Genomic DNA, 26,902 nt, shown 5'->3' on the forward strand with positions numbered 1-26,902 from the left:
CATTGCCATACGGCTTTCAATTATATTTATTTGGATCATAATCTTACCAACTCAGTCAGCAGGTGGTGCTCTTGGTTTCCGACACGAATTCGTTTGAAATAGCCCGCGTCTAGCGTTTGTCATGAAGGGTCCAACTTTAAACAAATTTATTTTCAACTTTAATCGATCGATTTTGAGGTTTGTTGATATGGATGGTGATCAGTCCAGAAGAAAAAGAACATCGACCCAAAAATAATGCAGACAGTTTGATTTTATGAAACTACGTTTTATTCACAGGACAAAGAAAATGGAATCAAACGAAAGAATAAAGCACATTGTTGACACAAGCACTCAGTGATGGAAAGTGGAAAAAATGATGCAACAGGTTAACAGTAATGATCAATGCACCCGGTTTTAAGATAATAACCCATTTCAATGATATGGAATTGTTTTCATAGCGTGCCAACATGCGATATTTGCCCAAAACACCAAAGAGGTTGTTGCAATAACCATTCTTGTGTACTTTTGAGAACAAAAAAGACCCTCAGGGGAGGAGTGTGTGAGAAGCAGCACATGGCCAAGCAGGAAGATGAAGAAATAAAGCTTCCTATCTCTTTTGGCAGCAGACTTCACGAGGTGTTCTCATCCGGACGACAGGGACGGAGAGAACCACAAGCTCTCCAAGCTTTGGGGCTCTGGTGAGAACAGGCCCCAACCCTGGGGACCTAGGTCGGCCATTTTATTGTTATAATAATGATACTTGTTTATAACAGGCAAAAATTGTATGCGGGCACACGAGGAAATAGATCATCTATCAAGAAACATGACACATATGCAAATCATGAATCTTTTGAATCCATATGAAGACTTTGGGGTCACAAATCTTTATGATACAGCTGGAGAGTCTGCTCACTTCCTGTGAAAGAATGTGGCTTTTTTGACGTGGTAGCAGTCAGTGGTTTAAAAAAGGTGAGGGCAAATGGTTTTGTGGCCATTATGTTCCTATAGACAACCTGTATGATACTTAACCAATTGAATGTTTAGTGAATTTTTGACCACAAACCGAGCAGGCAAGTCTTCTCGCCAGTGTGGGTTCTTGTGTGTCATTTCTAGTGTCCAATAATAGTCTGAAAAAATGTCTGTGTCTGTGTTTCCACTTGTAGTGAATCCTTTTCCACAAACTGAGCAAGAAAAAGGCTTCACGTCAGTGTGGGTTCTGGTGTGCCTTTTTAAGGACCCAGTTTGGGTGAATTTTTTACCACAAATTGAGCAGGAAAAAAAGGCTTCTCACCAGTGTGGGTTCTGGTGTGTCTTTTTAAGTGTCCACTTAAAGTGAATCTTTGACCGCAGACTGAGCAGGAAAAAGGCTTCTCGCCAGTGTGGGTTAGTTGGTGTATTTTTAAGTGTCCACGCTGGGCGAATTTTTGACCACAAACTGAGCAGGCAAAAGGCTTCTCGCCAGTGTGGGTTCTGGTGTGTTTTTTTAAGCTCCCATTTTCGATGAATCGTTTACCACAAACTGAGCAGGCAAAAGGCTTCTCGCCAGTGTGGGTTCTGGAGTGTATTTTTAAGCTCCCACTTTCGGTGAATCTTTTACTGCAAACGGAGCAGGCAAAAGGCTTCTCGCCAGTGTGGGTTATGGTGTGTTTTTTTAAGCTCCCATTTTCGATGAATCGTTTACCACAAACTGAGCAGGCAAAAGGCTTCTCGCCAGTGTGGGTTCTGGAGTGTATTTTTAAGCTCCCACTTTCGGTGAATCTTTTACTGCAAACGGAGCAGGCAAAAGGCTTCTCGCCAGTGTGGGTTCTGGTGTGTTTTTTTAAGTTCCCACTCTCAATGAATCTTTTACCACAAACTGAGCAGGCAAAAGGCTTCTCACCAGTGTGGGTTCTAGTGTGTATTTTTAAGTGCCCATTCAGGGTGAATCTTTGACCGCAAATTGAGCAGGAAAAAGGCTTCTCGCCAGTGTGGGTTCTGGTGTGTATTTTTAAGCTCGTATTTTTAGTGAATCTTTTACCGCTAACTGAGCAAGAAAAAGTTTTTTCGCCAGTGTGGGTTCTGGTGTGTATTTTTAAGTGCCCACTTGAAGTGAATCTTTGACCACAAACGGAGCAGGAAAAAGGCTTCTCCCCAGTGTGGGTTAATGTGTGTGTTTTTAAGTTTACACTTGTAGTGAATCCTTTTCCACAAACTGAGCAAGAAAAAGGCTTCACGTCAGTGTGGGTTCTGGTGTGTGTTTTTAATACCCCACGCTGGGTGAATTTTTGCCCACAAACGGAGCAGGCAAAAGGCTTCTCGCCAGTGTGGGTTCTGGTGTGTTTTTTTAAGCTCCCATTTTCGATGAATCGTTTACCACAAACTGAGCAGGAAAAAGGCTTCTCGCCAGTGTGGGTTAGTTGGTGTATTTTTAAGTGTCCACGCTGGGCGAATTTTTGACCACAAACTGAGCAGGCAAAAGGCTTCTCGCCAGTGTGGGTTCTGGTGTGTCTTTTTAAGTTCCCACTCTCAATGAATCTTTTACCACAAACTGAGCAGGAAAAAGGCTTCTCGCCAGTGTGGGTTCTGGTGTGCATTTTTAAGCTCGTATTTTTGGTGAATCTTTTACCGCAAACTGAGCAAGAAAAAGGTTTTTCGCCAGTGTGGGTTAATGTGTGTCTTTTTAAGTTCCCACTTTCGGTGAATCTTTGACCACAAACGGAGCAGGAAAAAGGCTTCTCCCCAGTGTGGGTTCTAGTGTGTGACTTCAAGTCCCCACGCTGGTTGAATCCTTTTCCACAGACTGAACAAGAAAAAGGCTTCTTGCCAGTGTGGGTTCTGGTGTGTATTTTTAATTTCCCATGCTCATTGAATCTTTGACCACAAATTGAGCAGGAAAAAGGCTTCTCGCCTGTGTGGGTTCTGGTGTGTATTTTTAAGCTGGCACTATTGGTGAATCTTTTACCGCAAACGGAGCAGGAAAAAGGCTTCTCGCCAGTGTGGGTTAATGTGTGTCTTTTTAAGTTCTCATTTGTAGTGAATCTTTGACCGCAAGTTGAGCAAGAAAAAGGCTTCTCACCAGTGTGGGTTTTTGTGTTTGACTTCAAGTTTCCTTTGTAGGAGAATTGTTTTCCACAAATTGAGCAGGAAAAAGGCTTCTCGCCAGCATGGAATTTCATTTGCAACTTCATATAAGACTTGCTTCGAAACGTTTTTCCGCACTGGGAACATGTGTTACCACCTTCCGACTGAGAGTTGTCCTCATCCGTTTCTACGTGTTGACGGGAGCTGATGCTTCCAGGCTCCTGCCAACCGTTATCTTCAGGTTGACCTTGATCTTCAGGTTGACCTTGATCTTCGGCAGTTGAACGGACCCTGGTCACTCGCAAGACTGGAAAATCGTCCTCCTCCTCAACAGGCTCCCCATCTTCTGTCTCTTGCTTAACGTGATAAGGCTTCAGATACTCCTCAATTTTAATGGCAGGCAACTCTGGTTCCTGCCGCGCAGTAGCAAGATATTCTCGGCCGACGTCTGCAAGACACAAGTCACATTTATTTGTATTGCCCTCAACTCGTTCAGAAGCATTGTCCCCGAGTGCCAAAACGTAAAAAACATTCTAAAGGCTTAGGCGCTGCTAAACAATAAGTATTAGGCCTCTGGGAATTGAATGACCACTAGGTGGTAGGCTTTGTTCAGATCGTCTTGTCAATTGTTCCAAAGTTTGACTCCGCACACAGACACACAAATACTTTTCCTGCTGGTTCTCACCTTTATGATTAGGAATTTACGACATCCCCTTAAGTTATAACTTCCCACTTTTGGAGTGAATCATTTTTGGATGTATTCTTGCACTATGTTTTTGTTGACCTTAAATAGAAGTTGTGCAGTGAAAAGTTGGACTAAATCATCCAATTTGAATCATTTGGACATTTGGAGTATGATCCCGATATCTTACCCTGCGTATGGTTCCAATGGCACGTTTTTGGAGGATAACTTTTGTGAACTTTTGCAATGATTGCCCCAAACTTCTGCGCAATATGTTAAGTATGACAGAACGAGAGAACAATATCGTAAATACAATGCATGATAGTTTAAAACGAATTTGGCTTTATCAATAACTGAGATGCTTTTAGATACTTTAGTTTGTACTGTATGTGTCTGATGTGTGTTTTCCAACTTCATTTCTTGTCATTTATGACCCCTAAAAACTTAATTTCTGATACAATGTCTATTGCAACATCATCCATTTCGACTTCTAAATCTTGATTTGCCTTGCAATTAACAAAGAATATTACTTTGGTTTTATTTCAATTTAAAGATCATTTATTTGTATCCATCCATTCTTTTAGGCTAATGACTTCATGATCCTTGCAAGTTATCAAATCAATATAATTATCATTGGCATAGAAAATGTTAGTGTCGTCGGCATATATTATTCATCTTTATACTTTTGAAACATGAAAAATATCGATAACATATAAATTAAATAAATTTGGACCCAGGATAGAACCCTGTGGTACTCCACAACAGATATCCAAGTATTCAGAGGACAACCGTCCCATTTTTAAATATTGCTTCCTCCCCGTCGAATCACTTAGAATCCGTTGCAAAGCCACGCCCCTGATGCCATACCTTTCCAGTTTTTTAAGAGGATATTATGATTATTGGTATTAAATGCTCTTTAAGTCAACAAATACCCCGACTGCGTATCTTCATTCATGTCTTCGTTTACTGTTGACAAACCTCACTAAGGTAGGTTTGGGGAGGTTCTCACCTCTTGATAATGGATGGCATGCCTTTATGACTTTTCAAAGCAATGAGTTGTTGCTCAGCAGATTCTTGATCGGCATTCTTTGCAATAATTGTATCGGCCACAGCCTCGGCATAGGTCCAAGGTTTTATGTCCAGACCGGTGATGATAAGAAATCTGTGCTTTCTCCTTCCGAACCCATAGAAGCCAAAATCGCAGCGCACATTAGCGGCTACGTTAGCTTCACGTGAATTGCGCCGTCTCGTAACAAAGTTTGCAGACAGCTTCTTCAGTCTTTTGGGAGGTGCCCCTAGGGCTGCACGATTTTGGGAAAAAAATTACAGCGGAAACTCGGTTTTCGAACGCCTCTCGGTTCGAACGATTTGGAGTAAGACCAGAAATGGAAAAATTCTCGCTTCGATGTTCGGTCAAAGAAATCGGAGGGCGTACGCTAGGGTGCCATGCTGAGCGGCGTACGGGTGTAGATGAATCTTTCCCTGACCGACTGTTATCGCGTGCGGACGGGCTTCCTGTTGCTTTCGCTTTTAATATGGGTGTAGGAAGTCTTTTAGCTCCTAATTATGCCTCCCAAGAAAGTCAGTGCAAGCGGCAGAGTTGCTACAGGTGAAAAAAGAGGAGTAGTGCGTAAAACGATTGCATTTAAGAAAGAAATAATAGCGAAACATGAAGGAGGTGTGCGAGTGTCTGATCTTGCCTGGGCCTTCTGCTGACCACCACAAAGGTAAAAAAATCTATCCCTAATTCTTTTCTTTATCCTATATTTTTTATTTTGACACGTTCATTTTAGCGTCATCTTTCGTCCGGAAGATTACGATAGCCCGGACGTACGATGAGCCTGGGTTAGCTTTATGTTTCCGTTAAACATTCAAGGTAACCATTCGGGGTGTTGGAACGGATGAAAACGATTCACATTATTTTTAATGGAAAAAAAGATCACGGTGATCAAACAGGGTTCTGGACCGGATGATGGTCGAGAACCGAGGTTCCACTGTAGTTGCCATTTCTCAGACCGGAATTGCAATTCGGGGGCGATTTTCGATTTGAAAAGAAAAGTGCATTTTCGGGGAAAACAAAGATTGTGACGTGTAAATATGACTCGAGTTGACGTACTTAGAGATAGAGAGTTACAAAATAGAAACTATAGATGTAAAAATCAAAACAGACCTGCAGTTGGATAGTCTTTCTTGTCATGATACAAAAAGACAACAAAATCAGAGGGTTATTGCTTTCAGGGAAAATAAACGAAGGGACTGGCAAGCTACACGCTGCAGTCGGGTCCCCGCGACGTCTTTGTGATGATTGAAATGAGAAAGTCGACGTCAATTTCTAGAAAATTCGGTCGATTGGAGAGAAAATAGACGGTGAACGCCGAAGATAAAAAGATTCGCGAATATGAGAAATTTTCACAGTTAAGCAAATGTGTCGTCTTCGAAACGGCCCTAGCGCACGTGACTGATTTAGGAATAAGGTACTTATTTGAAAGAACGAGCGAGACAGAAGCCCGGATCTTATTCGAAAGGAAAGTACGGCGGACGTCGACGGCCAAATACGAGATGTCAAATGTTGTGGAAAGTATATATTAACTAAGGTTAAGGAAAGTTGAACCTGAAATGAACATGAAGGAGCTGACAATAGCCTATTGCGTGGCGGAAGTCTTGACCCAGGGGCGGGCAACCATCACGAGTTATTTAGAGCAATGCAATAAGGAGCATTCCCTTTTTGCCATATCTCCTCTCTGCGTATTTTTGGGGGCCACGCCCAACGACCTTCTCTCCAAAATAAGGACGTTGCGGAAAGTAAAACGACCAACCTGCTCTGTTCAACACAATTTGGAGTATCTTGTAAACAGTTCCTGGACACTCTGGTTCTTGCCACGCAGTAGGAAGATGGTCTTCACCGATTTCTGCAACACACAGGTCTACTTGCATTTATTTGTGACCCCTTTCCTCACAGAAACTCACAAAATGCGCAGAACACCATTGCAACATCAACCTGATCTGAAAGCTACAAGAGGGCAAGGAAAGACTCAAAAAAAGGTCAGGATGCGGAAAATGAAGAAACTTTGGGAAGGGACCGCACATGAAATATACAGGAAGTCATGGAAACAGGGTTCATTCATGGTTTTCATGGCCAAATCCGAGCACTTTTCAAGCACTTCCAAAGCCTTATTTTTTTTCTCTCCAGTACCTCCAAAAGGGAAAAAAAATCCAGCGGCCATCAGAGGAAAGTTTTTTTGTTGTCGTCTTTAATGATTAAAATAAAGTCGCTATCTTGCTCCTAGCGCATGCTTTGTGCTATTTTGGGACGTTCCATCCACGACCTACGATCTTTGTGTGTGAAAGGGCTGCTATAACAGCGCCGCCTGCTGGTATGGGGTAAAGTTTGGGCTTCTGATTCTGTGATTGGAAGGCAGGAGTTAGTTGGCAGTCGACAGTGCGCCGCTAACGGTAAGCCACGATCTTTCGGTGCTCCAAAAAAAGTTGTCAGGCTGTTTGGATTTATTCTTGTTTTGTTTCTGTCGCCTTTTGTGTTAGTTTTGCCGGACGTTGCATGTTGTGCTAAAATGCTAATTCCCCTTATAGTGTTGAAAGCCAGCAATGATAGGAAACCACATTTGTGTGTGACTCATTCATTGCAGGTGAATCGACCCGTTATATTACACTCATTATTGTTATTACTTCTATTTTCACATATATATAAAAAGGATGATAGTGGTTAAAATTCAGTTAACAGAAAAATATGTTGAATTCATTGTAAACGTTTAAAAACCACTACACGATCGCTTGTTGAAAGTATCTTGTTGAAATGGATGTAAAAATGTAATGTGGTGGTTGATATTCTAAAATCTATTTTAGGTCAACTAAAAAGAAAACTATTTGATATATTTAGGAAAGTCTACAGCGCGTTGCTAACGATGTTGAGAACTCGCGGAGGTGCTAACTGTTACAATGTATGTGTTTCACCCGGTGCGGTTATAAGGGGGCACCAACTGTCAATGTAAACTCTGAAGTTTCCGGTAAAGCTGAGTGACATACATCGGTGTGCTAGTCGTCATTAATGGAAAATCTAACATAAAACATGGTGTCAGAAGTATTATCGAACTCATAGACGCTAACGGATGTCGAGTGACGAAAGGGAAGTGAAAGAAGAAGCGGAGGACAGCATCAACGAACGTGAAAAGACAATGGATGCACTCGGTTTGAAACCTCCCGCCACATTGGATTGGCATTCCAGCTGCCTGGCGAAGACTTGGAAGACGTGGAAAGATGAGTTTTCATTGTATGTGGACATAACTTTGGCTGCGTCAGACGACAAGACAAAGGTAAAAGTGTTCAAATACTTGATTGGAGAAACCGGCAGGGAACTGGGAGGAACGTTGTGGGCAACACTTGGACTGGAAGAGCAGAGGGAGGAAACTTTGGACAAGCTAATAGCGGTGTTCGACAAACACTGTAATCCTAAACCAAATGAAACGGTTGAGAGATACAGGTTTTTCTCCAGAAACCAGAACGCGGGTGAATCGATTGATAAGTACGTGACTGAATTAAGAGTTCTTGCGGACACGTGCAACTTCGGAACTGCAAAAGACTCGTTGATTAGGGATAAGATAGTGTGCGGAATCCGGGACTCGCACGTGAGAGAGCGCTTGCTGCGCGAGGCAGACCTAACGTTAGAGAGAAGCGTCGAAATATGCAGAGCAGCGGATCTATCGAAGGAAAATGTGATGACAATCGAGGGAGGAGTAGGCGAAGAGGTTCATGCAGTAAAGAAGATTACTGGGACGCAGGGGGCGAGGCCAAAGACAATTAGGAACTGTAGGTACTGTGGGAAACAACATGAGTGGAAAAAAGAGAGCTGTCCTGCTTATGGGAAAGTCTGCAGTAAATGCAAGAAACAAAACCACTTTGCCTCAAGATGTAGAACGTCAGATGCACAATCTAAGCGAATACACTGTGTGGCAGAAACTGAGGAGGACTATGAGGAAATTATGAGCCTTTGTGCAGAAGGACAGGAGAATGCGCAGGGGAGACAACTGTTTGCGACCATGCTGCTGGGGGATAAGTCAGTGAGATTTCAATTGGACTGTGGGGCAAGTTGCAATATTCTTCCGTTACATCTGCTGAATCCCGACACAAAATTGGAGCAGACGCAACAGGTTCTTGTCATGTACAATAAAAGCACTCTAAAGCCTTTGGGCAAATGCAAGATTAAAATAAGAAATCCGAGAAACAGGAAGCTGTACAGACTTGAATTCATGGTGGTTGACGGGCAGGCATCTGTGCCCTTGCTGGGGAACAGAGCAGTGCAGGGCATGGATCTAGTCAGAATACAGAGAGAAAATATCATGGCCATTGATGACATAGTTCAACAAGCAGACGGCAAAGGACAAACACTGGAGAAGGAGCAGATCAGGGAGCAATACCCACAGGTGTTTGAGGGTGATGGCTGTTTATCGGGCACATATGAGCTGGAAGTGGATCTAAGCATAGCACCAGTGAAACTACCAAAGCGGAGAGTTCCAGTGGCTCTGATGAATCCGCTGAAGCAAGAACTGACAAGCCTGGTGGACAGAGAAATAATAACGCCAGTTGAAAGGAGCACAGATTGGATCAGTAACATGGTCCTGGTTAGGAAACCATCGGGAAAGCTGAGGATCTGTATTGATCCCAAACCTCTAAACAGAGCACTGAAGAGACAGCATTTTCCGTTACCAACGATTGAAGATGTCCTGCCAGACCTGGCAAATGCCAGGGTTTTCACGGTGTGTGATGTAAAAAATGGATTCTGGCATGTGAAACTGACGGAGCACTCCAGTTACTTGACAACATTTGCGACGCCATTCGGAAGGTTCAGGTGGAGGAGGATGCCGATGGGGATCAGCCCAGCTCCTGAGGTGTTTCAGCACAGGCTGACACAGGCACTTGAGGGGTTACCAGGCGTACGCATTATTGCTGATGATATCCTGATTATTGGAGAAGGGGAATGTCAGGACAGGGCAGTAAGGGACCATGACGAGAAACTGAAAAGACTCCTTGAGCGATGCAGGTCATGCAACATCAAACTGAATTTTGACAAACTGAAGTTGAGACAGAAGGAGGTTCCGTACATAGGTCACAGGCTGACATCGGAGGGCTTGAAAATTGACCCGGAGAAGGTACGCGCCGTACAAGAAATGCCTAGACCCACCAACATTAAGGGCCTACAGAGATTGCTCGGAATGGTGAACTATCTCGCAAAATTCTGCCCACACCTATCGGATAGCTGTGAGGTCCTAAGGCAACTGACACACAAGGATGTGATCTGGGAATGGACTGACATACAGGACTCTGCCTTTGGGACAATAAAAGGTATGATAGCCACAGCACCAGTATTGAAATATTACAATCCAAGGGAGGAACTCACTCTACAATGTGATTCATCCGAAACTGGGCTGGGTGCAGCACTTTTGCAGGGGGGCCAACCTATAGCGTACGCCAGTAGGGCACTAACCTCTACAGAAAGAGGATATGCACAAATAGAAAAGGAGTGTCTTGCCATTCTATTTGGAGTCGAAAAATTTCACCAATACACCTATGGCAGAAAGGTAGTGGTACAGTCTGACAATAAACCACTCGAAACCATCACACGGAAGCCTCTGCTTAGTGCCCCAAAGAGGCTACAAAGAATGCTATTAAGGCTTCAGAAATATGACGTGGATATAGTGTTTGTTCCAGGCAGGCTGATGCTTGTTGCAGATACGCTGAGCAGGGCATACCTACCAGAATGTGCAGTTGAGGGTTCAGTTGAAGCTGAAGTTGAAACGGTGAATATGATTAATTACTTACCCATTTCAGGGGAGAGACGAAAAAAAATCCAAAGTGAGACTGAACAGGACCAGGCCCTCCAGGTGCTGAAACAGAGAATACTGCAAGGATGGCCGGAAGAGAAAGGACAGGTTGAGCTGGAGGTGAGGCCATATTTTTCTATGCGAGATGAGCTAGCTGTACAGAATAATGTAATCTTTCGGGGAGAAAGGGCTGTCATCCCAACAGCTCTAAGACAAGAAATTATGGAGAAGATTCATGCCTCACATTTAGGGATTGAAAACTGCATCAGAAGAGCAAGAGAATGTGTGTATTGGCCGGGTATGCATGAACATCTTAAGACATATATAGGGAAGTGCCAAGTGTGCAGGGAAGTAGACACTCGACAACAGAAAGAACCATTACTGAGCCATGACTTCCCATTGAGGCCATGGGCAAAAGTGGGTACAGATATTTTCACCTTTAATAATAAAGACTACGTAGTGACTGTGGACTATTTCTCAAATTTTTGGGAAGTTGATTATCTGCCTGATACCAAGTCCACCACAGTCATCCACAAGTTAAAGGCACATTTCGCTCGCCATGGTGTGCCTGATGTGGTGTTTTCGGACAATGGCCCACAATATAGCTCACAGGAGTTTAAGAGATTCAGCCAGTCTTGGGAATTTGAACACATAACATCGTCGCCCACATATCCCCAAAGCAATGGAAAGGCAGAGTCTGCCGTCAAGACGGCTAAAAGATTAATGGGGAAAGCCCTGCGGGCAAAGTCGGACGCATATCTAGCCATACTGGCTCACAGGAACACTCCCACGCAGGGTTTCCAGGCCAGTCCTGCACAAAGACTGATGAGCCGACGGACAAAGACGCTACTGCCCATGTGTGAAAGTCTGCTTAAACCTGCGATTGTGGACACTGGTAACGCTGTGCAGGAAAACAAGCTCAGACAAGCTCGTTATTACAATAGGGGGGCTAGAGGACTACGGCCTCTGCAGAATGGAGAACAGGTGCGAGTACAGTCACATGTGGCCGGACGCACTGTCTGGACACCTGCAGCGGTGGTACGACAGGAGCGGAGAAGGTCCTATTCGGTGGAGCTGGATAACGGGACTGTGCTGAGACGCAACCGTAGACACCTGAGGCCAGCACCAGGGGTCTCATCAGCAGCAGAGACGGTCAGCGGGGCGGTGCCCACCTCAGCCCCTAGTGGTGGTGATTACGTCACAGACACACCTCAACCCTGCTCAACAGCTGCTGTGCCGGATCCTCAGATGGCCCAGACTGTTGTCACCACCACCAGATGCGGCAGGGTTGTTAGGAGGCCTGCACACCTCCGGGACTTTGTTTAGCACTATGTGAAAAAAAAAAAAAAAAAAAAGGGGAGATGTTACAATGTATGTGTTTCACCCGGTGCGGTTATAAGGGGGCACCAACTGTCAATGTAAACTCTGAAGTTTCCGGTAAAGCTGAGTGACATACATCGGTGTGCTAGTCCTCATTAATGGAAAATCTAACATAAAACACTAACCACGTGTTGTGTGTGACTCATTTCATTTGCAGCAAATGTATTAAAAGCCTCATCATGCAGTCCAGTCTGAATGGGGATCTTAGGTTGGACGGCTACACCGCGGTTACAAATTATATACATATATAAAGTTTGGATGCTACTTCATACCAGTTGCTGCTAAACTTCATTTGATTTCCTGCACTTTTAGTATTTGCTCGAGGTGAAAAACGAGTCATTTACTGTAAAAGGCTGAAAAAAGTTGTATTCGAATTTCAAACCACTATTCTTTCTTCTGCAAAATTTTGGAAAGCATTGTTATTGTAGCAGAAGCAAAAAAAATGTCCAACCTTCTCCGAGCTGCTTAGAAAAGGCGTCCTCTCGTCGCGGTCCTTCCTCACTGGAGCGCATTTTATCAGTCTTTCAACGAAAAAACTCCAACTCGACAGTAAAAAGGACCACAAAGTGATACTTGTGTCAAGTTGACGTCGTTTGAAGTCGACTAGGGGACTTTCTGGAGATTCTATTGTTCGGCAGCCATGACACCTTCTCCTTCGAAACCCCGCCGCAATGGATTGTGGGTACAAGTGGGACGGATCACACGCTGCGTTCACGAAAATGGGTGTTTCGGAAGATCCTACCAGATACGACGGAAAAACGTCTCAAGAATGTGGGAAGTCGGGGCTTTTTAACCCTCAACTGGGGAAATATAATCAGAAGGACACTTGACGTGCGAGGTCCTGGTTGAAAAGTTGGGGTACATAGCCCTTCTCTGGTTTGAAGTTGGAAAACCATAGCCTATCTCCTGGTCGGAGGTTGGAAAACTCAGTTGTCGTCTTTTCGGGAACGCAGCAACAGAAAACACATAGAAGACGAGATCGGTCGGCGACAAAATAACTCGATTCGTCCGGTGAACGACTATGTTAAGGCAATATATGTCAAAAATGAAATTATAAAAAGGTAAAAATAAAAAGCAGTAACGTGTGCATTCATAAGTTTTGTTCTGTTGAAATTCCTGCTGAAATATTTTTGTCTAGTTTGTGTTTAAGTGTCCTGCAATGACGAGTCCAACAGTGCCACCTGCTGGTGTAACAGAGTTGAAATTTCATTGATATTTTTTTGAATTCTCACAAAATCCGTGTTTTTGTTGCATTGCTGTTAAAAATGTTGGTACCGCCTTCATCTGTTAGGCAGGGTTGGGGAGGGTTACTTGAACTGGATTACTTTCAATGACTTTTTGGACGACTCCAATAACTAATATGCTTATAAAAGACAAAAGAAACTCAATAGGAATAAAATGACTGCATTTTGTGCAGGTTTGGGGAGTAACGGAACACATGGAACGGCAAAAATGATGTTGGCAAAATCCAAACAGTTTTTCATTTTGTTTCTGTCGCATTTGATGTTGGTTTTGCCGGAGATCGAAGCCAGGAGAGAAAGCTTACCGCGTGTTGGGAGTCATCATTTGATTCCTATTGAGTTTCTTTTGTCTTTTATGAGCATATTTGGTCTTGGAGTCATCTAAGAGTAATTGAGAGTAATCCAGTTAAAGTAACCCTGCTGTTAAGACATGTGCTGTGCGGCCGTCTTTTTGGTTTGCCACGTTATGGTCTTCTGCGCTTGCCGTACCTTCGGCTCAATAACATCGTGCTGAAGGTAAGCTGTGCCCAATGTCAGTTGGATAAAAAAATGCATATTTTGATAGATATAGGAGCTGCTTTCACAAACTATCTTTGTATATAAGTTGTGCTAAATGAAGTATATATAAAAAAAACACTCATTAAAAGTAAAGTAATGTAGCTTAAAACGATGATGCAACGTGTTTCGATGCAACCACGCCACGAGGTGCGGCATGTTGAGCGATGTCCCGTTTTTGTATTTTGGTTCATGTTTTAGACGATTGCAGTCATGCACAGAAGTTCTTTGTCTTGTTTACTGAATGCAGGCAAAAAACCGAGTGACCGTCAACCCTTGTGTCGCGCATGATTGAGGGTCGTTACACTGGTATGAAGTAAGGTTTAGTCTAGCCTTTGATTTTATGACCGGAAGGCGGATATTTTTGGCAGTCTCCAGCGCGCTGCTAACAATGTTGAAAACCAGCGGAGGTGCTGACCACATGGTGCGCGTATGTTGAGTCGCTCATGGCAGCAACTGGAATAAAAGCCTCATGTTCCTTATATTCATGGGGCTTTCCAGTCTCAACTTCATCTTAGTCCCTTTTCTGTTTTATCTTGACTTAACACAGAGTTAAGTTTTGATTCTGGCAAAAGTAACGTGGATTCTGACTCTTTCATGGCCATAATAACAACACATTACCACATGGCTTTCAATTATATTTATTTGGTTCGGAATCTAAGTTGGTGGTAATCAATTCGGTCAGTAGGCGGTGCTCTCGGTTTCTGACACAAATTTTTTCACGGACATTGCGAGAGTTTTAATCGCTTGAATGATCGTTCCGCGTCCATCCCAATTCTCCATACGTGCGCGTAAAAACGGGGCGTAAAATATATCACTGGTTGCGACACTTATTTCAGGGTTTCGTTGAATACAATCGAAACATCTTTGACTTTTTTCGAATTTTATTGGACGAGCAATGTGTCGATTATCATTTGAAGCGGTCACGATTGGCTAGAGTTCTTGGAAGGTAAAGGAGGCGTTGTCGTTTTTAGCAATACGGACTAATAGGCTAAGGCGGGCTGAGGACCGACAAGCCAAGCCGCGATTGGCTGAAAAGGCAGAGATACCTTTCGGCTGTTTTTTTTCTTGTATCCATTATGGTGTGTTTTGGAGTAAACCTTTTTAGGATGTTACGTACTCTGGTGGAACTTCATGGCTCCAAGACCATGTCCTCGGTGAGCGACGTCAGATTTAGAGTTTAGGGATGAGTGTACTATGAAATCTTGATATTTTGAATGACAAAAGGTTGAAGCATCGGACTAAATTGAACATTATTAGTTTCGATTGTTAAAGGGGGAAGAAATTGGGCCACTGATGATTGTTCTGTATATACACAACAGTTCATATTTCAGTTGAATGTTTTCTTACAATGTGGTCATGGTGATTTCCAGTCTCAACTTCATCTCGGTCCAGGAAAATCCATGTCCCTTTTCTGTTTTGTCTTGCCTTAGCACATCGTTAAGTTTCGATTCTGGCAAAAAAAAAAAGTGGCAAAAGTCATCACTCGTAACATGAGTTTTGACTCTTTTATGGCCAAAATAACAATTGAAATGGCTTTCAATTATATTTATTTGGTTCAGAATCTAATTTGGCGGTTTCCAATTCGGACAGCAGGCGGTGCTCTCGGTTTCTGACACAAATTCATTAGAAATAGCCCGTGTCTAGCATTTATCATGAAGGATGTAACTTTAAACACAACTTTAAATGATCAATTTTGGAGTTCGTTGATATGAATGATGATTGATCGGACCAGAAGAAAAATAACATCGACCCACAAATAATGCAGGCAGTTTGATTTGATTAAACTACGTTTTATTCACAGGACAAAAAAAAAATAATATCAAACGAAAGAATAAAGCACATTGTTGACACAAGCACTTAGTGTGAGCAAGGAGGAAGGTGGAAGAATGACGCAACAGGTCAACAGTACCGATCAATGAACCCGGATTGAAGATAATAGACTCATTTCAAAAATCAGGGACTGTTTTCATAGCGTGCCAACTTGGGATATTTGCTCAAAACACCAAAGAGGTTGTCGCAATAGCCCTTTTTGTGTACTTTTGAGAACAAAAAAGACCCTCAGGTGAAGAGTGTGTGAGAAGCAGCACATGGCCAACCAGAAAGATGAAGAAATAAAGCTTCCTATCTCTTTTGGCGGCGGACTTCACGGGGATTGTTCTCATCCGTACAACAGGGACGGAGAGAACCACAGGCTCTCCAAGCTTTGGGGCTCTGGTGAGAATAAGCCCCAACCCTGGGGGGACCTAGGTCGGCCATTTTATTGTTATAAGAATTATACTTGTTGATAACAGGCAAAATTGTATGCGGGCACAAGAGGATATAGATCATCTATCAAGAGACATGACGCAAATGCAAATCATGAATCTTTTGAATCCATATGAAGACTTTGGGGTTTCAAATCTTTATGATACAACTGGAGAGTCTGCTCACTTCCTGTGAATGAATGAATGTGGCTTTTTTGACGTGGTAGCAGTCAGTGGTTGGAAAAAGGTGAGGGCAAATGGTTTTGTGGCTGTTATGTTCCTATAAACGACCTGTATGATACTTAGCCAGTTGAATGTTTTTAATTAACAACTCTTAGTGAATTTTTGACCACAAACCGAGCAGGCAAGTCTTCTCGCCAGTGTGGGTTCTTGTGTGTCATTTCTAGTGTCCAATAATAGTCTGAAAAATTGTCTGTGTAATATAGTGTAATAACCTGTGAAGCCCTTTGAGACACTTTGTGATTAAGGGCTATACAAATAAAAATGACTTGACAATAATGGATATTTTTTTGTCACCAGGTCAAATCAAAGGCTTCTTGCCAGTGTGGGTTCTAGTGTGTAACTTCATATTTCTATTTTTGGTGAATCTTTTACTGCAAACTGAGCAGGAAAAAGGTTTCTCGCCAGTGTGGGTTCTGGAGTGTATTTTTAAGTCCCAATTCTGGGCAAATCGTTTACCGCAAATTGAACAGGAAAAAGGCTTCTCGCCAGTGTGGGTTAATGTGTGTCTTTTTAAGGTCTGACTTGAAATGAATCCTCGACCACAAACTGAGCAAGAAAAAGGATTCTCGCCAGTGTGGGTTAGTTGGTGTGATTTCAAGTGTCCATTTAGGGTGAACCTTTTACCGCAAACTGAGCAAGAAAAGGGCTTCTCGCCAGTGTGGGTTCTGGAGTGTATTTTTAAGCTCCCACTTTCGGTGAATCTTTTACCGCAAACGGAGCAGGAAAAAGGCTTCTCGCCAGTGTGGGTTCTAATGTGATTTTTTAAGTTCCCACTCTCAATGAATCTCTTACCACAAAATGAGCAGGAAAAAGGCTTCTCGCCAGTGTGGGTTCTGGTGTGACTTTTAAAGTTCCGACTTGTAGTGAATCTCTGACCGCAAACAGAGCAGGAAAAAGGCTTCTCGCCAGTATGGGTTCTGGAGTGTATTTTTAAGCTCCCACTTTCGGTGAATCTTTTATCGCAAACTGAGCAGGCAAAAGGCTTTTGGCCAGTGTGGGTTAGTTGGTGTATTTTCAAGTGTCCATTTTGGGTGAATCTTTGACCGCAAGTTGAGCAAGAAAAAGGCTTCTCCCCAGCATGGAATTTCATATGCAACTTCATATAATACTTGCTTCGAAACGTTTTCCCACACTGGGAACATGCGTTACCACCTTCAGCGTTTGCGGAGCGGGACGTGTCGTCATCTTCCGTTTCCACGTGTTGACGGGAGCTGATGCTTAGAAGCTCCTGCCGACCGTTATCTTCAGGTTGACCTTGATCTTCGACGGTTGAACGAACCCCGGTCACTCGCAAGACTGGAACATCTTCCTCTTCTTTAACGTGAACAGGCTCCCCATCTTCCGTCTCTTGCTTAACGTGATAGGGCTTCAAATCTTCTTCCTCCTCATCCTCAATTTTAACGGCAGGCAACTCTGGTTTCTCCCGCGCAGTAGGAAGATATTCTTGGCTGACGTCTGCAAGACACAAGTCACGTTTATTTCTATTGCCCTCAACTCGTTCAGTGCCGTAACGTTTTCAGAAGCGTTGTCCCCGAGTGCCAAAACGTAAAAAAAATTCTCAAGGCTTAGGCGCTACTGATCAGTAAGTATTATCCCTACTGTGAAAAATGGGGGCGATAACATCATGCTTTGGGGGTGTTTTTTGCACACGGGACAGGACGAGTGCACTGCATTAAAGAGAGGATGACTGGGGCCGTGTATTGTGAGATTTTGGGGAACAACCTCCTCTCCTCAGTCAGAGCATTGAAGATGGGTCGTGGCTGGGTCTTCCGCCACGACAATGACCCGAAGCGCCCGGCCAGGAAAAGCAAGGAGTGGCTGGATCTGAGTGCTGCATTTGACACAGTCGATCATGTGATCTCGTTGCAGAGGTTAGAAGACTGGGTAGGCATCTCTGGTCCTGCCCTGAAATGGTTCCAGTCTTACCTCGAGGACAGGAAGTATTTTGTTCAGATGGAAGACTATGTGTCAGACCAATTGGCAGTGACCTGGGGGTCCCCCAAGGGTCCATCCTGGGACCCCTCTTGTTCAATTTTTACATGCTGCCCCTGGGCCAGTTAATACGCGGTAATAACGTGTCCTACCATAACTATGCCGATGACACTCAGATTTACATCTCGCTGACAGCAGGTGAACATGGGCCCGTGAACTCACTCTGTCACTGCCTTCAACAGATCACTGTGTGGAACCAAAACAACTCTCTCCAACTCAACTCAGACAAGACTGAAGTCATTGTCTTTGACCCACAAAAAGCCAGAGAAAATCACTTAGTTTTAAAGCTAAAAATCAGGTTAGAAATCTCGGGGTAATAATGGACTCAAACCTGAACTTTAACAGCCACATGAAATCCATAACATCATCAGCCTTTTACCATCTCTAAAACATTGCCAGAATCAAAGGTTTACTGTCTAAATCAGACTTCGAGAAACTCATCCACGCATTTATCTCTAGCAGGTTAGACTACTATAACGGCCTTCTGACCGGACTTTCTAAAGGAGCTGTAAGACAGCCGCAGAACATCCAGAACGCTGCCGCTCGGGTCCTGACCAGAACCAGGAAGTACGACCATATTAGTCCCTGCACTGGCTTCCCGTCGCTCAGAGAATAGACTTGAAAACAGCTCTGCTGGTGTAAAAGTCTCTTCATGGTCTAGCACCAAAGGACATCTGTGACATGTCGGTCCCATATGAACCATCTCGGACCCTGAGAACCTCAGGGACAGGCCTTGTGCTGGTGCCCAGAGCCAGGACTAAACAGGGTGAAGCTGCGTTTCAGTTGCATGCAGCTCAACTCTGGAATAGTCTTCCTGACGACGTCAGACAGGGGTCTACTCTGACGGTGTTAAAGTCCAAGTTGAAAACAGCTCTGTTCAACTGAAAGGCTTCTATCTGCACTCTTCACTTTGACCTTATTTGAATTCATTGATTTGATTATGTTTTATCTGTGGTTTTAATTTATTTTAAAAACCACATTTTACATTTTAATGTCTTTTATTGTGTGTTTTTAACCCGTCTGCCATTTCTGTAAAGCACTTTGAATTGCCTTGTGTATGAATTGTGCTATACAAATAAACTTGCCTCCCGTAAGAAGCATATCAAAGTTCTAGCATAGCCCAAACAGTCTCCGGACCCGAACCCGATCAAAAATCTTTGGAGTGAGCTCCAACTCAGAGGTTCTCAGTGACAGCCCAGAAACCTGACTGATCTAGAGGAGCTCTGTGTGGAGGAGTGGGCCAAGAAATTTCCTGCAGTGTGTGCAAAGCTGCTGAGAGACGACAAGAAACGTTTGACCTCTAACAGCAGACAAAGGCTACTGTACCAAATATTTTCCCGGGTGTTCAAATACTTTTTCGCAGCTATATCTTGAGGAGGAGATCTTTGGGTGGTGAGAATCTTGAAAATACATTACCTGGTACTACCTTTAAAGAAAACGCTAGAAGTGGCGGGTCTCGGGACAAGGAGGGGAAACTTGAGAGGGAAACCTGGGGAAGTTCTTGGGGAGGAGAGAATCTTGAAAAGAAGACTTTGGACTACCCTTAAGAGGAGGTTTGAGATTCGTGGCAAGTCTTGAAGTGGAGAAACTAGAACGTGAAGGGAATTGGAGGAGGTCGTGGGAGGCCGCGCTTGTCGTCGTGGCGAGTGAAAGTCTACAGCCGATCAAAAGAACGGGAGCCTAGACTTTAGTGTCAGACCCTAACCTTATTTCGGAAGCCTAAAATCATTGAAAATTCTGACTTGCAGCCAAAACCCTAGAAAATAGCCCTTCACCCCTAACTTTAGACCTAACCCCGGTTTAAACTGTAACCTTAGCCTTCCTATAAGCCTAGCTCCAAAGCTATTCAGTTGAGAACCCTAATAGGGGGCTCAAACCCTAGTTTATAACCCTAGCTCCAACGCTGTTTCAGACCCTAAAATTCAGTCTCATATCCAAATAAGGAGCCTCAACCCGAGTTTCTACCTCTTGCCCCTATTTTGCAACCGGAAAATCACTCGAAAACCCTTTCCGAAGCCCAAACCTGAGCTCTTGACTCGAGGCCCTTTTTGACTCAAAGAGCAAAATACCGTATTTTCCGCACCATAAGGCGCAGCGGGTTATAGGGCGCACCCCCCAAAAATAGTTTTTGGTCCTATATTTTCCATATATAAGGCGCACCGGATTATAAGGCGCTACAATGGGAACGTGGACAAAACAGTCAGATGGTTCAGTCCAACTGATTACCCCTTTAACAATCCCAAAGCTTGCAAAGAAGCAAATACGTGTCGTACAATGTCACTCAAATGCATCGTTCCAAATATCATTCGGAAGGTTAAAGTCTTGGGATTCAAGAAATGCCAACCATTTCTTAGTTTCTATTTTATTTTTTGCTGGCAACTGTGTGGACAGCAAAGTAAGAATTTTACTATGCAGGGAAACGGGATTCTTTACTGTGCATATGACAAAAAACACAGTTTAAAAATAGACTCATCACAGAAACATCAAGATCGTTCTAAAACAAGATACCAGGAAAATATAAAGCCGCATAGCTCACCTAAGTTCTGTTGCAGCCATCACCTTCAATAATGATACATAACCATGGTCTTCTTAATACCGTGAGTGTAGTGAATCCAGGAGAGTCAAATATTTACAAATACAGAATAGTAAAAAATGTTTTCTCTATGCCGTAGTGCAACCCAACGTGTGATTTACATTCATCTTTTTCGGCCAATCGCAGGCTTTGTTTTGCCCCTTTAGCCTATGCGAGCCTGTAAATGATAAAAAGGATCCGCCCCCTTTTCCTCCGAATAACTTTAGCTAAAAGTGACGGATTCAAATGATGATTGACACATTGGTTAGGAAATGAAACGCCGGTATATAAATCCCAGCATACACCGCGTTCGCGGGGAAATCTAGTCGGCGGCTGCTTGCCTTAGTTGCGAGACTTTGCAACTTAATATTGATCCCTATATAAGGCGCACAGTATTATAAGGCGCATGGTCAGCTTTTGAAAAAAATAAAGTCTTTTAGGTGCGCCTTATAGTGCGGAAAATACGGTACTTTGAATTGATTTTGGGAAAGTGCCAGAGCATATATTTTGAGACCAAATTCAAGAAAAGCGCTCGACCCGCTTTCCAGGCAAAAGCTCATTGTTCAGCACATTTTGTTTGACTGTGTGGCATTTGAGGATTTGATCATTCAGAAGGTGTAAAAATATACTCTGAAATAGTAATACTACTAAAGGCTGTCCAATTTCGACACTTCAAACGAGTCTCCCTCCATCAGTGACTCTTTTTGACCTTCATTTTTTTGAATATATAGGAATAATGCTTCCAAAAGTCAAGACTCGTTTCTTCGTTTGGCCCTTCATCACAAGATATCTCCAAGGACCGCACGGGTGACCTGATCTGAAACCGACATGCGGGCGAGGAAAAACTCAAAACCTCGAGAGGGGGCCTCACGAGCGCTCATCCCCCTTCAAAACGAGGTGCAAGCAGTTATTTAGTAAAAACGTCTCGGAATTCTGCAAACGGGGATCCCGACGTATATACGTTCGGCGATGGGCGAGAGACGGGAGAGAGTTCTTGCGCTCTTTTTGTTGCATCAGAGATTTGATTCATTCCTTTTCTGCATAATATTACATTATTCTTGGTAATATACTGAACAAAAGGACCAAAAATTGTTTTTCTTTGCTTTCTTTTTCTCTTTTGTTTCTTTTTGCAGTTTCTTGCTGCTTCTCTTATTTTCTCCTTATATTCATTTCTTCCTCTTTAGTTGACTATTTCCTAGCTTTTTTTCCTTATCTAACTTTTTTTACTCATTTTTTATTGCTTAATTATTTTTTTTCTCTCTTTTTACATTTAAGACTTTGTTTTTTTACTTTTTTTTCCCCATTTTGTCTATTTTGTGTTTTTCTTTTTTTACTGAATTGTTCCCCCTTTTAAGACATTTTGTGCATCCTGTTACATAACAATTAGTCATGTATCATTAAATCAACAAAAACAATCTAAAGAGCCGCTTCTGAGACAAAAAGAGCCGTCTAATTTGGGTCAGTCGAGCCAAAAGAGTCGCTTCTCTATAAAAAGACAGAATTCCTCTCACTACTACAAAGCAATATGCAGGGGAGGGCTGCTCCCTCCGTGGGGACACTGCGCGCTGCAGAGGCAGGAGAGTCCAAGCTCGTGTCCACTGACATACACAATTCTATACGAGATGATGTATGCGCTGCCTCGACTGCCCTCATTACTATATCCACTTTTCTTTGGGTGGGCAGAGGGTGTCCGTGGGTGAGGGGCCGGCCACCCCCCACTAGTAACGCCCCTGAGCGCTCCCACGCATGTTCAACCAACGCCAGATCCATCGTCCACAATGAGTGAATTTGAGCTGCGGATCGCCACCAACAACGTCCGGAATTGGAGTATTTTTTTTTGTCATCACGGAGTCTCGGCTTTTCCGACGCCGCGTTACATCACCGGCTCGAACGAGACGAAGACTCCGGTAAAAACAGGGATTGGAGACTACGCGCTACAATAACAGCCGAACCATAGACACACACTGCTCACTCGATATGGAGTTTCTGGCAGTATCGTGCAGACCCTTCTATGTACCGGGAGAGTTAACTGTGGTCTTTGTGTTTGCTGTTTACTTACCACCGCTAACAGTTTCACTGGATCCTAACGTTAGCATAGCGCTAAATCTCCTGCCCGCTGCTATCAATAAACAGCAGCTTGCTCCCCAACGGAGCTTTATCGTCGGCGGCGACTTTCATCGAGCATTTTTATGGACTGTACTCCCAAATCCATTCAATTGTGGACTGAGCAATTCGGAAAAAAAACACTGGACTATGGGTAATCTAAGATCAAACATCAAAAATTCCAGTTGTATCCACCAACTCTGTTTGTCCCTCACCCCCCACCCCCTCTGAGGGAAAACGAAGCCTAGTTACAACAAAGACAGTTAGTTCTTTGTTCCTTTATCTCTTTGTTTCCTTATCCTCACTGTAAATGTGGAACTGGAGTCGTCCAATTTCGTTGTCACGGCATATCCATGTTGTAACAATGACAATAAAGGCATATCTATTCTAATCTATACGCAGGATGTAGCAGAAGCAAAAAATGTCGGACCTTCCCCGAGCTGCTTGGAAAGAGCGTCCGGTCCTGGATGTTCTCGCTCGGTCTCCTCTTTGGCTCCCCGAAGCTTCTCTTGAAAAGGTCCTTCCCCACTGGAACACATTTTCTCCAAGTTTGAACGAAAAAACACCACGAACACACCTTCGAAAATGACCTTAAATTGATACTTCTGTCGAGTTGACTTCGTTTAAAGTCGACTACAGGACTTTTGGTTGTTTTCTCGACATTCTCTTGTTCGGCGGTGGTGCGGCAGCCATGACAGCTTCTCCTTCCGAACACCGCCGCAATGGATTGTGGGACACAGATACAAACAGACGACTGCATAGGTGAGCGTGCTGTAGCAGCCCGCCAACTCGCGTGCCTACGTGGCGGCCATCTTGGTCGGGGCAACTTCGCGCAATGGAAGTACATTGAGAAGAAATCGCAACGTCCTCATTTTCAAACTGATTTTCATGTGGCTAACTTGTTGTTGTTGACACTTGCAATATTACGGAACATTAACTTGAAAAATACTTAAAAACTTAAAAATGAAAAAAACACAACAATTTATAAACCATGATAAAATTTCAAATGTAACGCGGTGTAACGGGAGTTTTGTTGAATTTCCTGCTGAAATATGTTTGTATAGTTTGTATAAGTCTTTGGCTCGAAATTGCAATCATTCCTTCATTCTCCCATTTCTGATATGATATCTCCAGTTGTCCTTAGGTAGGAAAAGAAAATGACATTAGATGATTAATAGGTACTTAAACGTCCATTTTTGAGGGAGTGATGAGGAAACGAAGCATCATTTTTAGAATTTGGAAATACTTTGTCTTCCTGTTTTTGGACCAAGTTGTGTATTTATTCATTCGGCTCATTCATTTAAATATATTTTTTAGCATTTTAAGAGATTTGTTGCTGTCAAGCAAGTTCGCTGCGGTAGCCTCTATCTCAGTATCGTTTTTTTTTTTTGTTGCAAACGAAGCGAGCGGTTTGACGTAGTGAAAGGAAGTCCGTCTCGTTTTAAGGAACCGGCTTTTTCGGCTCAACTCGTTCAAGAGAGCCGGCTCTCCAACGACTCGCTTGCTTTGATGTATTATATGACGAATGATGATGTCGTATAAAGAAGTGAAGAAAAAAAGGGAAGTAGAAAAGGAGAACATGAAAAAAGACAGCTTTGTGGTGATCCCTTTAATTGTTACATTACCAACGATAATTGAATGCAGAAAATGAATTCATCATTTGAAGAAGAAAATTCTACTTCATTCTATTGCAAGTATTTTTTCCTTCAACATTGAACATCCAGGAGACTTCAGTTTTGAACTACTTTCATAAAAAACCTCATTCGTGTCGAGCAACTCCGTATCTCCAACAAAATTTCCGGGATCAATATATATGATATCACGAAAAACATGTACAATGCAACATGTTAAACGACATCAATAAACACGTTTGGAAAAAAAATATGGTGTAAGATGATTTTGTATTTTGTCAGGAAAAAAATTCAACAGTTTGTAAGGGCATGGAGCCCTGGAGCCCGGCAGCAGCGAGGATATCTCAGCAGGAATTTCAACCGAGAAAAGTTTTTATTACACCCTTAAAATATATATATATATATATATATATATATATATATATATAACGGGTGTCATAATAGCTTTTGTTTTATTGAAATTCCCGCTGAAATATGTGTATAGTTTTTGGTAAGTGTCCTGCAATGATGAGTCCAACAGTGCCACCTGCTGGTATGGGGTGGGGTTTGGTTTTGGCTTCTGACATGTGACCGGGAGGCGGAGTTTGTTGGCAGTCTACAGAGAGAGCTGCCAACGAGATCAAAGAAAACAAAGCTAGCAGGGAAGCTAATGTTGTGACTCATTTCATCTGAAGAAAGTGCAATAAAAACCTCATCATCCAGTCCAGCGTGAATTCGGACCTTTGGTGGGACGGGTACACCGCGGTTACACACATATATATATAATATAATTGTTAGGAATCACATCTTAAAAATAATGACTCCCTAATGAGTCACCTAATGACTCCCAACACCTCAGTTGGGTTGAACGAGGGGGCTGGGAATCCCCTCCTCTGAATCAATCTCCCAAAAAGAGTCAGAAATGACTCTAGCCACCTCCCACTAGGGGGATATGGCTGTGGTATATATATATATATATATATATATATCTTAAAAATGTACCAATTACCAAATTGTTCGATTTAGTTATCTGACTCCATTAACCAAACATAACCTTCATTCACCTAACAATGTGTGCTCATTTCTTTTTGTGAAAAGACAGACAAGAGATCGGCATTTCCACACCGGGGCAGAATTAATTCCTTGAATAATTAACTCCATCGAAAGCGCCGAATTAGTGTCGCTCGAGTCTTCGTCGAGCCTCCTTTCTCCTTCGATCTTCTGAAGTTGTTCCAGCCCACGCCTTTTTCCGCGAGTCGGCGCGCGAGGAAAACCTCCCACGTGGGCTCCACCACCTCGCCTCAATGTCTGTCCTTGTGTGTCTGGCCTCCTCCGTCAGAGTCCTGTTATCAACAGAACTAAACAAAACATTCGCATTCGGAACGGCGTGACCCACAGCTCACTCAGTGAAAATCTTTATTGCGCTCGATAAATGTAACTTGTATTTTATCGTATAAACTATAAAATCCTTCAATGTATATGTACATAACATTTTGTGCCCATTGCAAGTTCTACTCACATTAAATCATCAATTATCAAATTGGAACACACAGATATAGAAGGGTTTTTTTCTCGCCTGAATTTGTTTTTGCAACCAAATGCCCGCAAATGAGTGTAGCGTGGGTGTCCTAACAGGTGAGACGATAGCTTGAAGCCTTACCTGGTACCGAGAAAAATTGGATCCCAAACTTCAAAACACATTTTATAAATAAAAGGAAAAAAATAGCAAAAAAAAAAAAAAAGAACACTCACAAAAAAATTTGGACCGTGGCCAACCCAATTCCCCAAACAAGTTAGGCACCTAAGACGGCCATGCTTTGGTCCCTCCAGATGAAACGGGACACCAGAAAGCGGCCGTGTCACTCGGGTCAGGATGATACAACAGCAGGGCCCGACAGCTTTCGCTGGTTTACCCCTGCCGCATCATACGGGTGCCCAGCCCATCTTTAAGAACGCGTCCACAATCCCACTATCCTTTCACAACACCTCTCCACTCATTCCTAATAGCTCTAGCTTCTACTAGATTTAGACCTCTTTCCTCCGCCCATCCACGTCATTGGCGGCCTTCCTCTTGGTCTCCTTCCATTTACTTCTGCTCTGTAGATCGATAGATAGATAGATAGATAGATACTTTATTCATCCGCTTTGGGAAATTCACATTTCCAGCAACATCCCTGAGCTGAGAACAATACAATAATAAAGCCAAAAGAATACAATATACAAATACCCAGTGTGACGTGCAAATGCCCACTGTAGCGTGTTATATAGAGTAACTAAATAGTGCTACACAGAATACATATTGCAGTAAGATTCGGTAATATCCAATGTAGGTGGTGTGGATAAATGTGGGCCTTTACTCTGCCGGGTGGAGTTAAAGAGCCTCATGGCATGAGGAAGAAAAGATCT

At 43.1% G+C, this 26,902-nt stretch overlaps 2 protein-coding genes across 6 annotated transcripts; both read right to left on the bottom strand.

Moving 5' to 3' along the window:
- Positions 1–249: 249 nt before the first annotated feature.
- LOC148368177 (uncharacterized) lies at positions 250–12,626 on the bottom strand. Of its 4 annotated transcripts, XM_088330166.1 has the most exons (4): positions 12,386–12,626; positions 6,538–6,645; positions 3,026–3,487; positions 250–2,773 (listed from the first exon to the last, which is right to left on the bottom strand). In XM_088330166.1, exons 1-4 carry the CDS (start codon positions 12,444–12,446, stop codon positions 1,209–1,211), a joined length of 2,196 nt encoding a protein of 731 aa, XP_088186292.1. In that variant the 5' UTR covers positions 12,447–12,626; the 3' UTR covers positions 250–1,208. The 4 variants fall into 4 exon arrangements, with proteins under 4 accessions (XP_088186292.1, XP_088186290.1, XP_088186289.1 ...); XM_088330164.1 differs by having other exon boundaries at positions 250–3,487; positions 6,538–6,630; XM_088330163.1 differs by having other exon boundaries at positions 250–3,487.
- Positions 12,627–14,822: 2,196 nt separating this feature from the next.
- Positions 14,823–23,590, bottom strand: LOC148368178 (uncharacterized). Of its 2 annotated transcripts, XM_088330245.1 has the most exons (3): positions 23,317–23,590; positions 17,372–17,674; positions 14,823–15,183 (listed from the first exon to the last, which is right to left on the bottom strand). In XM_088330245.1, exons 1-3 carry the CDS (start codon positions 23,423–23,425, stop codon positions 15,077–15,079), a joined length of 519 nt encoding a protein of 172 aa, XP_088186371.1. In that variant the 5' UTR covers positions 23,426–23,590; the 3' UTR covers positions 14,823–15,076. The 2 variants fall into 2 exon arrangements, with proteins under 2 accessions (XP_088186371.1, XP_088186370.1); XM_088330244.1 differs by lacking the exon at positions 14,823–15,183 and having other exon boundaries at positions 15,331–17,674.
- Positions 23,591–26,902: the final 3,312 nt, after the last annotated feature.

The sequence above is a fragment of the Urocampus carinirostris genome, chromosome 3 (genome assembly GCF_059441175.1).
Source record: "Urocampus carinirostris isolate Australia breed hairy pipefish chromosome 3, RoL_Ucar_1.0, whole genome shotgun sequence".
Taxonomy (NCBI): Eukaryota; Metazoa; Chordata; class Actinopteri; order Syngnathiformes; family Syngnathidae; genus Urocampus; species Urocampus carinirostris.